The following is a 16,414-nucleotide window of genomic DNA, read 5'->3' as shown; positions in this document are numbered from 1 at the left end:
GTCATTTCGTCACTTTATTTGTTGATAGTGTCAAAATTTGATAATGTAACATATTAAGTGACATTCCAACATACACCTAGGAGTCTTAATTGACTATTAACATGATTAGTTTATGAAATTAGATCAAATCAACTCCAAATTAAGAGATTACAATGCCTCAAGTTCTCTCCTCAATTAAGTTTTGATTTGATCTAATTTCATAAACTAATCACGTTAATAGTCAACTAAGACTCCTAGATGTATGTTGGGATGTTACTTAATCTTTTACGTTAGTAAATTTTGACACCATCAACAAACAAAGTGATGGAAGGATTAATGGGACTAATTTAAAATTTTTAAAGGATAAATTTGATTAAAAAGATCTTTCGATGATCAATTTAAAGAATGAGTAAGTAATTTTTTGGGGACTAATTTGACCATTTATTTTTTAGTTTTTAATTAATTTATATTATTTTATTAGGAATGAAGGTTTTTTTGCAAAAGATATAAATCTAAAAGTTAAGAAATAAAGAAAGGAGTCTTCTATGCAAAATAAAATATGTTGTATGCTAACTTTCGTATGAAGCTTTTGAGGTTAGCAATTTCTATTAAATAAAATATTTCCCTTTTTATTTTAATTGAAGTGTTTCTTTTCATTTTTTTATTATTAAAGATTTAGCTAAGATGTGTCGATACATGTTAACATTATTTTCATTAAAATTTTTTAACATTTTTATTTTAATAAATTTATTGGAAATTTACACTTTATATCTTTTTTATATGAAACCTTTTTTAATCATTAACTTTAACATTTGCCTCACGTCTAAATCATATTGTTAAGTGTCACATTTTAACTTCGAGAGGTCATCAATTATTGTTTTTCTATTGTATCCTCCACTATAAAATAGAAAGAGCAGAATAAAAAATGATAAATTAATATTTTAGTTGCTAATATATATTTCCGTTAACTTCTATTTTCTTTTCTAACGTTTAAAATATTTTATTTTTTTACCTCAAATATTTTATTTTTTATTTTTGTTATTTGGCCAAAATCAAACCGTTTTTTTTTATTATTATTTTTTAGTTTTTTCTTTATTGTTATCTTCTCTTTTATTCTTTTGTTATTTTTACTCTCAAATCACTATAACAACAACTTTAACCAATATAATTATGATTTTTGTTGTTATTAACAAAAAAAAAATCATAATAAAAAAAGAGTAGTTTTAGAGTAAAAAAAATTTTGATCACAAGACTAAAATAAAATAAAATGAGACGATTAAAATAAAAATAAAACATTTCAAACGTTAACAAAAATTAAAACTTAATACAAATGGTAGAGACTAAATAGAATATTTTACCATTAGAAAAATACAAAGTACTGGAGAGAAAAAATAAGATCGGATAAATTTTTGTCTCTCGCTTTTGATTGTTCATAATTTCTAATAAAATTTAATAATTGTTTAAATAATTATGGACAATTAATTTGAAACAGAAGGAGCACAATAAAAATGTTAATATACTTGTAGAAAAGATACACCAACTTTATTGATGCATCACTCTATTTAAATTGATAATTATTTTAAAATAAAAAATTTTAATCTTTTACCTAATGAAAATACTGAAACTTAAATAGTTTAATTTTAAATAGTAATTTTCTACATTAAAATTTTAAAGAAGTATTTTTGTAATCCAAAACCCTTTGAATTAGAAGAATTGTTTATTTATAGACAACGGGGCATAAAATCCAAAAAAAAAAAGTAAATAGAAATTATGCTAGAAAATGTAATTTTAATAAAGTCTATATGAAAACTTAAAGAAATACACAAAGGAATAAAAAAAAGAAAAAAAGACATTTCGGTTGAAGTTTATATCTTTGTCAAGTTAATCTATCTACATAAATATTTACTTTTCGAAACTCATAATGGATGTTTCAATTACTTATTAACCTACTGCAACGCTCTTTAATATTCAAAACTAACACTGTTATAGAGTGCAACTCGATAATTTTTTGAAAGTAGAGACTAATTGTTACTTTAGAATTCACTTCCATACAAATATTTATGTAGCTAAAGTTTAAGGCTAAGTCTAAACTCAACAGAATACTCCAGAGTTCTACTAGAGTCATCATACAGCTCCCTAGATTCACACTGTAGCAAGCCAAAAACCTTTTTTCATGATCTCTTAATATACCATCATAAGCCGTCTGACCGTCCTTTGTACCAGAATCATCAGAATTCAGCTTAATGAAAGGAGGGTGGGGGGGGGGGGATCCAACGAATTTGTTTTTCAGTAAAGCACCCAATACTTTTTCTTACTCGAGCTATCTCCTCATGCGTTGAGTTATACTCTTTAGCTATGTGCACTGCTAAATCATGGATCTTATCTTCATCTACTGCATTGTCTTTCTAAAAAATGTGCTTGTTATAATGATACCAAAGAGAGCATAGGATGCAAGTAAACAACAAGGGCCAAAAAATGATTTGGTACTGGGATTGAGATGATAAGTTCTTTAACAATAAGAAAAAGATAGGTTGGTTAAAGAACATACCGAAACTCAATGAAGCGTCTATGCTCTTTCACGTATTATTTGTGATTCTGCATTCGCGAAGGACGTGGAGCAAAGTCTCTGAAGAAAAACGACAAATCGGAGAAATATTCTCTTGAGTCATGTGCCTGCAGGTTCGAACCTTATTTGGCAAAAAGGCTTTATTAACAACTAGCCAAAGAAAGGTGTGCAGACTTTAGGAGTCTTCAACTTTTCAAAATCTCAAAAATAAATCAACATTTGAGTCCTCAGGTGGATTTGAGTAAAAGAAGCATGCTTACTTTATGCTAAATTTACCATTGGGATTAAGAAGCCACGCTACCTATCATCCCCAAGTTTGCTTCTAGAGCCTTCAAGAATGAGAAAACAATGACCTAATCCTTTTCTAAAACTTCCTCAATTTTACCTAAATTCCAATTGCCACTTGATGTATATTCATTGACCATGTCGTTTAGCATATCTTTTGATATATCTAGTTGAGCAAAGTCTTTAAGTTTATTCACGTCCGGAATCCAATGATCTTTCCAAAACCGAGTGCTATTACCATCACTGGTTCGTCACACTAGATTCCTTTCAAATTTGGGCCATACTTGCGTGATACCCTTCCAAGTATTCGAACAAGATTGAAACTTCTTGATGATTGGCATGGTATTCTCCCCATATTTATTTTTCCTTCCGATCACCTTAACCCAAAGAGCATTCTTGTTTTGCACCAAAGTCCATGCTAATTTCATCAGATTAACATTGTTTACTATTTTGGCTGGTCTGAAACCCAAGGCTCCAAACTTTTTTTATATACACAGTTTCTCCCGATTAACCAAATGGACCTTGTTACCAGCTCTATTGCTACCCCACACAAAATTTTTGCAAACTTGATCAATCTTGTTATACACTCTTAATGGAAGTCTCATGAGATAGAAAGGGATAGTTGCTAAAGCTGATTGAGCCAAAGCGACCCTGCCTGCAAGAGATAAGTTTCGCGCCTTCCAAATTGTAAGTGCTAAGCGAGATGCCATTCTATCAATTATGAATTGCAAATCTTTTTTTCTTGTACGATCATGTAGCAAAAAAACTCCTAAGTATTTGTCCAAATTTGACGTCAATCTTATTCCCAAAGCTCTGCTCAATTCTACCTTCCTTGCCAAACATACATTGATAAGGAAGAAGACACTTGATTTCTTATAAATTACCTTTTGACCTAGACACCGGCTAAATAAGTCCAAAATATCTCTCACTATTTCAACATGATCTAGAGACGATAATAGTATATCATCTGCAAAGTAAAGGTAGGTTATTTTTGGACCATCTATGTTTAGAACAATTGGCTCCCAAAGTTTATGATTTACTGCCACTGAGATGATTTGAGATAATCTCTCCATGCATAATACATATAGGTAGGGGGACATGGGATCTCCTTGTCTGATACCTCTGATCGAAAGGAAGGGACTAGACAGAGCACCATTCCATAGGACTTTCATTTCTGCTGAAGAATAGCATTGCAAATCAAATTAATCAACCTTTCTAGCAAACCAGCTTCGATGAGAGTATCTTATATAAATTTTCAATTTAATCTATCATATGCCTTCTCTAAGTCAATTTTGATTGTCATATATCCAACACGTCTTTTTTTGTCCTCATCATATGAATCACTTTCTGAGCAAATAGAATATTATCTGCTCTCTTTCTCTCCGAAACAAAACTATATTGAAATGGACTAATAAGCTTTGGCATAACTGCTTTGACCCTGTGGAAAATGAGTTTGGTGATTAGCTTATACATGACATTGCATAACCTAATCAATCTAAAATGACTGAAAAATTCTAGATTGTCCCTTTTTGGAATAAGGGAGATGGAGGTACTATTGACTATCTTGATTTTCTCATAATCAACAAAAATTTTTTTCATCCACTTTATCAATGACCATTTAATCGAGTCCCAGTTACTTTGGTAGAACATCGAAGGTAGGCCATCGGGTCTTGGAGCTTTCCAAGCACCCATAGCAAAGAGGGACAAATAAATCTCTTCATTAGTAACCATACTATTTAATCGACTTTTCTGCTCATCAGTCGGCGAAGGAAACAAGCCAAGAGCCTCCAACTTTTGGTAAGACATATCTTCTGTATATAAATTGTGAAAGTGTTGTGCGCCAAGCTCTTTAAGTTGTTGAGAATCATCTATTTATACTCTTTCATTATTCTTTAACATAGTCACTTTATTTCTTCTTCTTTTAGAATTCGCAATGCTATAGAAGTAGGAGGTATTTTTGTCTCCATAATTATCCATTTATACTTTGGGCACTGCTCCAGTAAATTTTTTCATGAATAAGCATTGTCTCTGGTTCCTTCCACAAAGAGGATTGCAAATTATGTAGGAAAGAATTTACCTCAAACCAAAGAAAAGCAACAATGACATCCATTCTTATAAATAGTCGAGTTTTTCTTTTGAACAAATTCTTTTTTTTTGAAATAAAGGAAGCTCGACACATGTGAGTGGAGCATAAAACAGACAGATACAAAAGCAAATCTAAACAAAAAAAGTTAGCAATTCTATGTCATCTCCGACATTACCATCAACAACCAGTAGGATCAACACCAGTCAACTCCTTATAGCTCAAAAACGTCATATTTTGTATGACATCAATATTTACCTCTTTATTGTTGAAAATCCTATTATTGCGTTCCAACCAGACGTTCCAAATAACCGCAAAGAACTCAGTCAGCCACCTCTTCTGCTCCTTTTTTCTAGTAGGCGTTCCATTCCAACTCTCAAACAAGCCTTTAATGGACAACCCAATCTCTATGAAAACATCTCAACCAGACGCACCACACCTGTCAGGTAAACTCACAGAACACAAATACTATCATACTGGTGAATTATGTCTAATCTACTCAACCTTTCTTTAGTATTCACTCTACCCACTAAAACAAACCATCCAAACAGCTCAACTCTAGGCGGTACCAACCTTTTCTAAATAGAATTTGTGAAGCTATAACTCGTAATCTCTTCTAAAAGAGTCTCCAATTGCAACACCTTATTGTGATTTTTTACAAATTCTTAAATACATTTCTGTTCTAATGCTTGGCTGTCTCTATAAATTTTGAAATATTTTTATTTAATAGTTCATTTTTCTGTCAGTTATTTTTCAACAAATTCTTAAATTCAACATAGGTTTACCAAACGGAAAAAAGATATGTTAATTAACTCACCGAAATAAAAAAGAATTGGAGCATAATGTGACTTTAATTTTAGAAGATGTTTCACCACTGTCTTATTAAATCTTTGGGACAAGAATTGGAGTGCAATTAATTCTTACCAAGTGAAAATTGTCCTTTCGGGTTAGTTTTAATTCAGCCTCAGTTATCTTTTATGTTTGAAAGAGAAGATATAGTTAAATTCTCATCATACCCAATATATATCGGTTGGTAGTTGTTGATCAAATATGCCGAGTCATTTATGAACCCTCACCAAAAAAAAAATTCTGAGGAGCTTAGAAAATAATCCATAATCCATTTATGTGCCGTCATTTCGTTAAGAATTATTTCAGTATTTTATATTAAAATAATAATAGATTATAGTATTTACTAATAACGTAACAAAATAAATGCTAGTATTTATTCAAGGTTGTTTTTCAATTATATGTGAAACTATTAATAGATTTCTTTAGATTCTGGTTATTAGCAAAAAGAAATCTATAAGCACTGCATTGACCAGAGAAATAAATCAACCCGAATCTAAACACTAGCATGCTTATAGATTTCTTTTTGCTAACTATTAAGCCCTTTATTTAAAGCAGCGAATGTAAAAGATGAATATTTTATTTAATGCAATTCAATAAGGGGTAATTTAATACATTATATAAAAAAGTTTGTAGTAATAGTACATATTTTAATTAAATATATAATTTAAAAAATGATGAATTATATATTTAATTAATCATTTTTTATTAATTTAATTTTGAGTAAACATCAAATTCTTTTCCAACAAATTTCATACAAAACACTTTGATCATCAATAAAATTCTATTATCTCCGAAAAATTTTTGTCAAACAAATTGATTCTTTTGTTACTTTTATTCAAAATTTTAATGGGCATGTTAGATAAATAAATCATTAACAGATGTTATTACGAGACAATTAGTTTATTGTAAAATAAATAGTTATCAAATTCCTGATTGTTTTCAATAATAATTTAAAGAATTTAATTTTAATACACTATTAACTATAAAATAATTTTACATATGAATTTAATTACATAATGTCACATCATCAAAAGTAATTTCTATTTTTATTAACTGCGTTAGTCATCTAAAAAAATAGATATAATTGTACGATTATATAAAATATTTTATATTGTTAATAAATCAAAATTAAACTCTAATTCAAATTTTAAAATTTTATTTATTTTTGATTTTATTAAGTTTATATTGATTTAAAAATAGTAGTTGAGTGTTTAGCTAAACGGAAATAATAAGCAAAATATAGGGTATAGAAATTCATAATGATAAAAATTTGTATACAATTGTCTTTAAATAAAATTAATATTTAAAAATCGTTAGATTATTTAATAAATTTAACTAAATTAATATTTAATAATTCTTAAATATTAATTTCACGTGAAAACAAAGGTCTGTATAAAAATCTTCACCTAGAATAATAGTATTTGTTGGAAGTAGAAAAGATTGCAAGATAAGAAGGAGGTGTGCGGGGATGATATATTGATTGATATGGTAGTAGTGGTGGTGCGGAGTGGAGTGGAGGTGATGAGCGTAGAAAAAGAATTGTTAGTACGCATTGCTGTGCTGTCCTTCAATTCCCGCTCTTTTCAAGAAACGACAACACACATTCTGGAACCTCATCGACACTCTGCTTCTCTATAAATAAAAACACACACACACTCACACTCCCTTCCTCAATTATAAATAATATTATTATTAATTATGGTGAGGGATGATGAGAAGAGGATGATGATGATGATGGAGCAAGAGCAAGAAGAGGAAGCTGTGCCTGCATGGCTATCGAAGCTTATGGGAGAGAGATTCTTCGGAGAGTGTGGGGCCCACCAGAACCTCCGAAAGAACGACAAGAATGTCCTTTGCCTCCGCTGCTGCCTCTCCCTCTGCCCTCACTGCCTCCCTCTCCACCCACACCACCACCCTCTCCTCCAGGTATTCTCAATTTAGGGTTTTCTCTTTCAATTGCCCTAACTTCCCCCCTTTTTATAGATTTTGGTTTCTTTCCCGTTAATGGAACAAGAAAATCTCTTTTTTTATCCATTTCCCCCCTGCGATGCTTCCTCACCTGTTACTTTCATTTGAAAGCGAAACTTTGACTCAATTCTTACTCCTCTTATTTAATTATTATTATTATTCCTCAATTGAATTCTCTTTCTTGTGATCTCGTAATTTTCTATTACTAATTAAAGTAAGTTGGAATATATATTACTCTACTAGATGACCAATTCTCTTCCCAGAAGTTCTGTAATAATAATCATAATAAAAAGAAAAAAACATTTGAGGTATTCCCTTTGCTCTATAAGCTGCATGAATGAGTAGAATGAGCATTGACCAATTAATTAATAATGTGTTTCACAATAATTGAAGTGCATGCGTGTTCCTCAGGTGAGAAGGTATGTCTACCATGACGTGGTTCGATTGGGTGATCTTGAAAAGCTCATTGATTGCTCCAATATTCAGGTAGTTCTAATAAGGGATATTTGTTAAGTTATTAATAAAAATTAAAGAATACAAATGTACTGAAAAGATACTTATTATCAACTAAATTCTGAAAATATGTTAGAGCAGTTTAAGTTAGTAAAAGATTTAATTTACTTCTTTAATTTACTAGTTATAAAAATATAATATCCAATACTATATTAAAATATTTAGAAATAATAACTGAGTTTTGCCTATTTTTTATGAGAAAAATTGGATGACTCGTAACATATTTGATTTGTAGATATACTTTCTTATAGTTAAGAGCACTAGATAATACTCTCTTCATCTTATAGTGATTGTCTCTTTATTATTATTTTTATTATAAATTAAGTGCTGTTTTCTAATTTTAAATTAGATTTTATCTATTATGTCATTTATTATTAAATAGAAAGCAAACATAGGCTAAATAATTAATGAAAAGAGAAAATAGTATTCTGAATAATTTTATCTTTTTCTTTTGATCGCTTATATTTTTAATAAAATTTAATGATTGTTTGAATATTTCTATGAAGTATTTAAGTGAAAAAGAGATACTTAATATGAAAAAGAGTGAATATTAAATTTATATGCTTTTAATGTATTATATATACTCAAAGGGTATTAAAAATATATAAAAAATATTAAAATTTCAATAATTCTTCTTTAACATTGTTAAATTAACTAAGCTCATTTACTAGCTAACATGACTTATTGTTGAATACATTTAATATGAATTATAGAAGAAATTTGATTTAGGAAGAGGGTGAGATTAACATAAAGAAAAACTACTAATGCAATGCAGCCATACACGATTAATGGGGCGAAAGTGATATTCTTGAATGAGAGGGCACAGTCAAGGTCATCATGCAGAGGTGGCACTGGCAACTCTTGCTGCTCTTGTGACAGGATTCTTCAGGACCCCTTCCACTTCTGTTCTCTCTCATGCAAGGTCCGAACCTTTCTTTTGTCTCATTTCCATGTCTCTCTCTCTCTTTCTTTTTCTCCTTTGGCCTCTTCTCTCTCCCTCAAAACAAATTACTGGTCAATTCAACATCTATCCTGTTTCGTTTTTAATGCTTCTATATCATTGCCACTATTAGTAATAGTATTTAGTCAAAATCATTTCTAAAATTAATTTTGTTTTTCAATTATAATCTATGTCAAAATATTTTATGACATATACCATCTTTTAATCAATTCAAATAACAATCACTCTTTTAAAATTAATTTGGGATGTTTAATTTTTTAAAAGATCAATTATTTATTAAACATTTGAATATTAACCTAGAAAAACTATTTATTTATTTTTTTAATTAAATAGTTAATGCTTTAAAAATTGTTGAGTATATTTAGCAAAAAAAAAAAAAAAACTTATAATGCTAACAAGTACCAACGGAATTTTATTATATTTTTCTCCATTGAAAAGTACCATGTGTTGTGTGCTGTTGCATACATCGATTAACGTTATGCTACCCTATGATAGCTAGGTTTCTTAATTAAGACCACCTGTCTCACTTTGAATGGTTGTTTATGTGGTTATGACTTGTGAGAAGAAAAAAACAAGAAAAATACTGCTACAATTTTTAATATCATTATTATAAATTTCTCAAGTCTCTCAACCATAAAGTGCTTGGGAAAATGATGATCAATTAAAAAAGCACCTTTCTCCCGGCATGAGAAAATTAATGATGGAAAAGGAAATTTCTTCTTCTGGTAAATAGACTCATAAAGCAATTCTTTTTACCCCTATTTCAAGTTTCAAGTCATTTTCAACACCTATTTTTTTCTCATGATCTTTGCATAAAAAATTGATATATAGCAACATGAGATATAGTATAATATCTATATTAACTGAAATTCATGTGTATAATCAATCAATCAATCAACATTTAAATAAATTCATAGAAAACCTAATCAGCCTTAGCTACATGTTCTTGTATAACATAGTTTTGGAAAATTTTTAAATATAACTGGAATATTAGTGTTTCATTAAGTTTAATGGTTGATTTTAATAAATATATTATATATATTTTTTATAATTAATAATTATAATTATTAGAATACCGGTATATATGGTATACTTAAAATTCTACCATAATTTTACAATTTATAATAGTTTGTTTTCATCGTTCTAATTTTTCACAATCTATGTTGAGAAATTTTTTTCTCAAAGTCCAAATGTGACAGCAACTTAAAATAATAACAAAGAAGATAATTTAGAAAGTGATGAATGTATTTAAAAAAAAAATAAAAAAATATGCAGGTTGATCACATGGTGTATGAGGGTGAAAGGTTGTCGAGCATTTTGCATCGATTCGATGAATCAGATTTCTCGTTTTCGCAGTTCGAGGGTCTGAGAGTAGATAGTAGTTCGGAGCTAGTTGATGAAGATAATACCCAATTTGCCCCCAATGGCTCTTGCTCCAACACAGATGCCACAGCCAGTAATTCCGTAATTTCATGTGAAGCCAATAGGAACAAGAACAAGACCAAGACCAAGTCCAAGTCCAATGGCTTCTTCCATTCTCTCGGTAGCAGGCGAAAAGGTGCTCCTCATAGGGCTCCTTTCTGCTAGCTACTTCTTCATGTCTTTAATTTAATTTCTTATTCAAACTAATTAAACTTAATTAATTCCTACTGCCTTTTAATTATTATTTATATTATATATATTATATTTAGCTAGCTAGCACCACTTATGAATTAGGTTTTTGTTTTAATTGTGAGTATGAAAAACCATATAGTATTATATATATGCATGCTTATCTATTAGTCTTAGCAAAATAAAGTGTCTAGGGCCATGTTTACGGTTTACTTATATTAAAATTGTTGCCAAATTACTTGTATTGGGGTGAAGTGAGAAATGTCATCTTTTTTTTTTTTAATATACTAAATTAGTGTTTAAAAAATTTTTAATTGGGTAGTTCAATAATCTAAGAACAAATTTTAATTAGTAAATCAATCTCTAACTTTTTATATTGTTAGACATTATTCTTGCATCAAATTTTGATAAAAATTTAGACGAATCAATCTCTATCATTTATTTAATAAAATATATCAATTCTTAAAAGTTTTTAAAATTATATTATCAGTTCTTTTATATGAACGAATAATTTAATATAAAGATTAATTTGTCTAACAAAATAAAAATTTAAGAACTTCATTGGTAATTAAAATTTATTAAAAATTAAAATATCTAACTAAAAATTACATTTGGGGTATTTTTTTTCCTTAACAAAAAAAAGCCAAAACAGTCAAAATTTAATAGTTTTAGTTTTTTTGTCTGTCTTTCTAATATTATAGCAGTCTTTATGATTGAATTTGGAACCTTTTCAAAGTTCGTGATTAATATATTCAAAGGCCATAACATCTTACAATATAAGATGAAAACTCTAAAATAAATAAATAAACTGCTTATATTGCATTGGTTTGAGGGTGTTTCAAAGTTAGTTTCAATTCTGCAATACATATATAGAGAGAGATGATATGATTATTTGGCAGCTAATAGGTTTCGAATTATCATTGAAATTTGAATCTTAGCAATTAGCATGGAAAGGTCATGGACTCATGGCAAGACAAAAGTCAAGGATGAAGCTGTTTCATGATGATGCGTCGTAGAAGCTCTTAAAATTAAGAGGGAAAGGGTTAAAACTGAAACGATAGCTAGTGATGATGTTACTACTGACATGGTTTATTCATCATGTGCGTCCTCATTATTAGTTAGACCAGGGCAGTGACACCTGGATTTATCAAAAAAAAAAAAAAAAACCAAGAGAATTTACATAATAAAGTTTTTAAATGTATTTCATAACAAGGATAGATTATTTTAAAAGAATAAGTATCCTAAGCGTACAATGTGTACAATAGAAGTTTAAGAAGTATTAGAGATATGACCATTAGTGTTACATTATCTTGTCAGGTTAGTTTTTGGGATGAGTAGTTTCATGATATGGTATTAGAGTTCTAGATCCGAAAAGTCAAGAGTTCGATCCTTGGTGAACCCTAAAATCAGCTTAAGTTTTGGATGATGTTCATTTTATTCATAGACCAAAGATTTAGTTCTTTTGATAAACTATTTAGGATGTGTTTGTCGTTTGATAAATGTGTTGGAAGGAAAAAAAAACACGTTTCAGCTTTTTAAAAGTTTTAATTTTTTATTTGACTAATTTTTCTACGCAAAAGTAATTTTATATTCAAAACCACATTTATAAGAGTCAACAACTTTTAAGTTTTGTAATTTACTGATAAACTCTTAGCCATTTACGTTTATCATTTATACATATTATTTTATTATTTATAGAATTTTTATTATTTTTTTATATAAGTTCTTTTTTTATTATTTATTATTTTTTATTAACTTTTTGTTTGATATATTTTTTTAATTGTGATTTTATGTATTATATTTATTATTTTTTTATAATATAATTTATTGATCCCATTAAATAAAAAATTTAAATAAAAAATTAACCATAAATAATCTAAAAAGTGTTATCAACAAAATAATCGCTAAATGATCTGAAAACACGACAAAAAAATAATAAATATTATATTTTTTATAAGTAACAAAAAAATTTTATATTTATCAAACGACTTATTTATTAGATGTAAAATTTTGTAGCGACATTTGAATAAATATTTAAAAAGTACATAAAAAAATTTGGAGCAAAATTTAATCTTTATATTTTTATTTTTTAAAGAAATATAGTCATTCACAATAATTTTTTAAATTTTATTTTTTTAATTATGATTCCAAAAATTTACATCAAATTTTAATTTTTAAAATTTTTTTAGAATATATTTAATATATAGTTCTTTTGATTATTTTATTAAAATCTTCGTGTGTTTATTTATTTTTATTATCTTTTAAAATTTATTTTATCAACAATACAAACTTTCTAGCATCATTTTGATAGTTTACATAAGACAAAACAAGAACAAGATATAAAAGATAGATACATAAAATTTTGTATTTTTGTATTTTATTTGGTGATAAATTAAAACAAATTATAAAAATTCAATTTATTTTTTTTATTAAAAAAATTTAAGATAAAAATATAATTATTAAAAATTAACAAAAATAATAAAAAAATAAAAAATAAATTATATCTTTTATTAGTATCTTTGTGTTTTTCTAATAAATATAAAATATACTAATTCATTATTTTTATATCCATATCTTCTCTGTCAAATATAATTTTGTGTCTTAATATTCCTATCTCTATAAATAAAGCCAGCCAAAGAATAGGACACGGACAAAGGCAAATTATTACTAAACAAACATATATGATGCACATAGCAGAAACTTCAAACAAACTCTCTGAGAATTGCTTTCTCCTATGCAACTTAGGCTTTAGGCCAAATAGAAACTTGATGAATATTTGAAGACAGAAATAAATAATTAAATAAAATAATATACGTGGGCTCAGTTATCCAGAGCCAATTGTCTGCACTATTTTCTGCATAAAGTTTCATCCAGAAAAAAAGGACTACCGTGATTGAAGATAGCAGCTCATTTTTCTTTTCACGGACCAACATCTACACATCCACGAATTAATAACAACTTAATTGAACATTACCAAAATGAAAAAAGAAAAGGACGAAGAAGCTGAATTAAACAAGTTAATTCGAATACGATAAACCGTGGAATTTATGGTACTTATTATCGTAGAGATTACAGTAATTATTAACAATATTTAAATTTTTGTGAATTATTAAAATTAAAGTTATATTTTTTATATTTTGATAATATTTTTATTTTTTACGTTAAAAAATACTAAATAATTAAAATATTATTTTAATTTTAATAATATTGTATAACTATGATGCACCTAATTAAATATATGGTTGCCTAATGCAACTATTTATCATATATTATTCATAATATTATATTATTGAAGAACAATACTTATATTAAGAACGATACTAATTACTTTTTCTGATGTATAGTATTTTCACTCCGATAAACTGATTACCAACACAATAATTAAGAGAGGGTTGTATTCATTCTTTTTAAAAATAATACAGGTACATTAAAAATTAATTATCATATATTTATATATAAATATTTATATTTAATTTATTTTTAATATATATTTTATATGTTAATATATATTTTATACAAATAATTAATTTAATGTGTAGTTAAATTTTTGAGTGCACATTGCATGTAATATGATTTCTATTTTTTCCCTTTGCCCTACATATATACCACTTACACATATGATACTTGCAAATAAATATTAAAATAAATACAAAAATATTAATTGTACGTAAAAAAATCAAATACTAAATTTATTATAATATATTTGTATATAAATATATATAACTTTTTAATTTTTTTAATGTGTATTTTATATTTTTAATATGTATTATCTGTAAATAATTGATTTGATAGTTGATTTTTTTTTAAACCTAACTAAAGTAAATATTATTAGTCATATGATAATCAATAATAATGCTTGTATGGCATTTGAAATTTTATTTGAAAGAATTGTTGTTGCACTTCTGCTGGCTTACTAATTATCTCTTTTTGTATCATATTTAATATAAAATCTTGTATATTTGACTTCTATATTTATCTTTCTAAAATATTCTTTGGGAGTAATTGTTGATTGTAATCCCTTCACTTAAAAGGAAATGAACATTGGTTATTAGGCGATTTAGGTCAAAGTTGATACTAATTGAGAGCAATGGTTAAAACTGAGTTATTGATTTGATGAGATCCATGTGTAGAGTATAGAGTATAGACAATATGCTAATCAAAACCTAGCATCAATCATATGTTGACTTTGCCCGGTTTGTTATTGGATGAGTCAATTAGTCAAAGAACTAGGGTTCAGTGGAATGTCCATTTTACTGCCATGCATGCAGTGCAGTCATTGTTCACATGACATGAGTATCATGTAGCAAGAATCTTGCTCATTATTGATCTGAGTAGGAGTTAGGTAACCAAATATATCCACGGAACACCTTATTGAAAAATATTTGATAACAAAAAAAATTAATAAATATTAAATAAAATAAATTTAAATTTTTTTATCCTTTTAATATTATTGTTATTGTTATTTTCATAAACAGATTTTTCGCATGTTAATTTTTTCCTTATCATTAGATATTTTGATTGAATTACATTGTGACTAAGATTTAAAAAAGGTGATATTAGTTTAAGAAAATATTTTTTATTTTTATTTTGTAGTACTTTTTGTCTTTAGAATTTTATAAAAAAAAAAGGGTAAAGTATAGCTTTTGTTCCTAAAGTTTGACAAAAGTTTTAAAAATATTTTTAAGTTTTATTTTGTTTCAATTTTATCCAAAAAATTTTCGATTTGCATCAAATATAACCCTGAGACTAATTTTTCAATAAATTTAACATCATTTCAACAATAATTTCATAAGAACAACCCTCAATACAAGCAAATCAGGCATAATTTTCATGTATTATTGTTAGATTGATTTTAAATTTTTTGAAAATTTAGCCGTCAAGGGTATTTTTGATGCAAATCGAAAATTTTTGGGATAAAATTGAAACAAAATAAAACTTAAAGGGTATTTTTAAAACTTTTGCCCAAACTTCAAGGACAAAAAATATAATTTACCAAAAAAAAAAATAGTAAAGTTACATATCTGATTTTATTTTATTTTTTTATAAAATTCTAAAAAAAAGATTAAAGATTAAAAATTAAAACACAAATCTATCATGTCCTTAACCTTAATAAGAAAAACATATATTTCAATTTTTCATTATATAGAATATTAAAATTTCAACGATAAATATTCAACCATTGATATGAAAAAAAAAAAAAAAAACAGTTAGTGTATGTTATGGGCTTTGCAATATTCCACATATTGGTGATTATCATCTGTTTTTTTCCTCACTAGTGCATATGACGCATCCTATTCTCAAAGCACACCATGCATTTTTCCTAGGAAACATTTTTCTGAACTCAACCTTTTGTATACTGATCAACATGTCAACAGTTACAAGCTAAAACTGGAGTCTCTCGTATTCGTAACTTGTATGTATCTTTAATGTAGAACAGATGAATTATATAAACATCTGATCATATTCTTTTGTTTTTAAAAAGAACTCATTATTTAAATAGTGATACAAAGTTAATGTTGTTGAATGAAATTATTAATATAGTGATATACAACAATAAAACTCGTATACTAATCTTTTTTGGTGCCTACTCGTGTACTAA

The 16,414-nt window shown here is 27.3% G+C and overlaps 1 protein-coding gene across 1 annotated transcript; it reads left to right on the top strand.

The window, feature by feature from the left end:
- The first annotated feature begins 7,220 nt into the window (after positions 1-7,220).
- On the top strand, positions 7,221-10,870 carry LOC112735634 (protein RGF1 INDUCIBLE TRANSCRIPTION FACTOR 1). The gene is made up of 4 exons (XM_025785162.3): positions 7,221-7,688; positions 8,142-8,216; positions 9,019-9,165; positions 10,480-10,870. Exons 1-4 carry the CDS (start codon positions 7,461-7,463, stop codon positions 10,789-10,791), a joined length of 762 nt encoding a protein of 253 aa, XP_025640947.1. The 5' UTR covers positions 7,221-7,460; the 3' UTR covers positions 10,792-10,870.
- The last annotated feature ends 5,544 nt before the right edge of the window (positions 10,871-16,414 follow it).

Source organism: Arachis hypogaea, chromosome 3, assembly GCF_003086295.3.
Source record: "Arachis hypogaea cultivar Tifrunner chromosome 3, arahy.Tifrunner.gnm2.J5K5, whole genome shotgun sequence".
Taxonomy (NCBI): Eukaryota; Viridiplantae; Streptophyta; class Magnoliopsida; order Fabales; family Fabaceae; genus Arachis; species Arachis hypogaea.
Note: the sequence above shows the minus strand (reverse complement) of the source record. Positions and strands in the feature narration are given on the sequence as shown.

Excerpts from the sequence above, each read along its gene's own strand:
- LOC112735634 (XM_025785162.3), top strand. The coding sequence starts at position 7,461 with ATGGTGAGGGATGATGAGAAGAGGATGATGATGATGATGGAGCAAGAG. Across the intron at positions 7,689-8,141 it reads ACCACCACCCTCTCCTCCAG|GTGAGAAGGTATGTCTACCA; the intron begins GTATTCTCAATT and ends CGTGTTCCTCAG. Across the intron at positions 8,217-9,018 it reads TTGATTGCTCCAATATTCAG|CCATACACGATTAATGGGGC; the intron begins GTAGTTCTAATA and ends AATGCAATGCAG.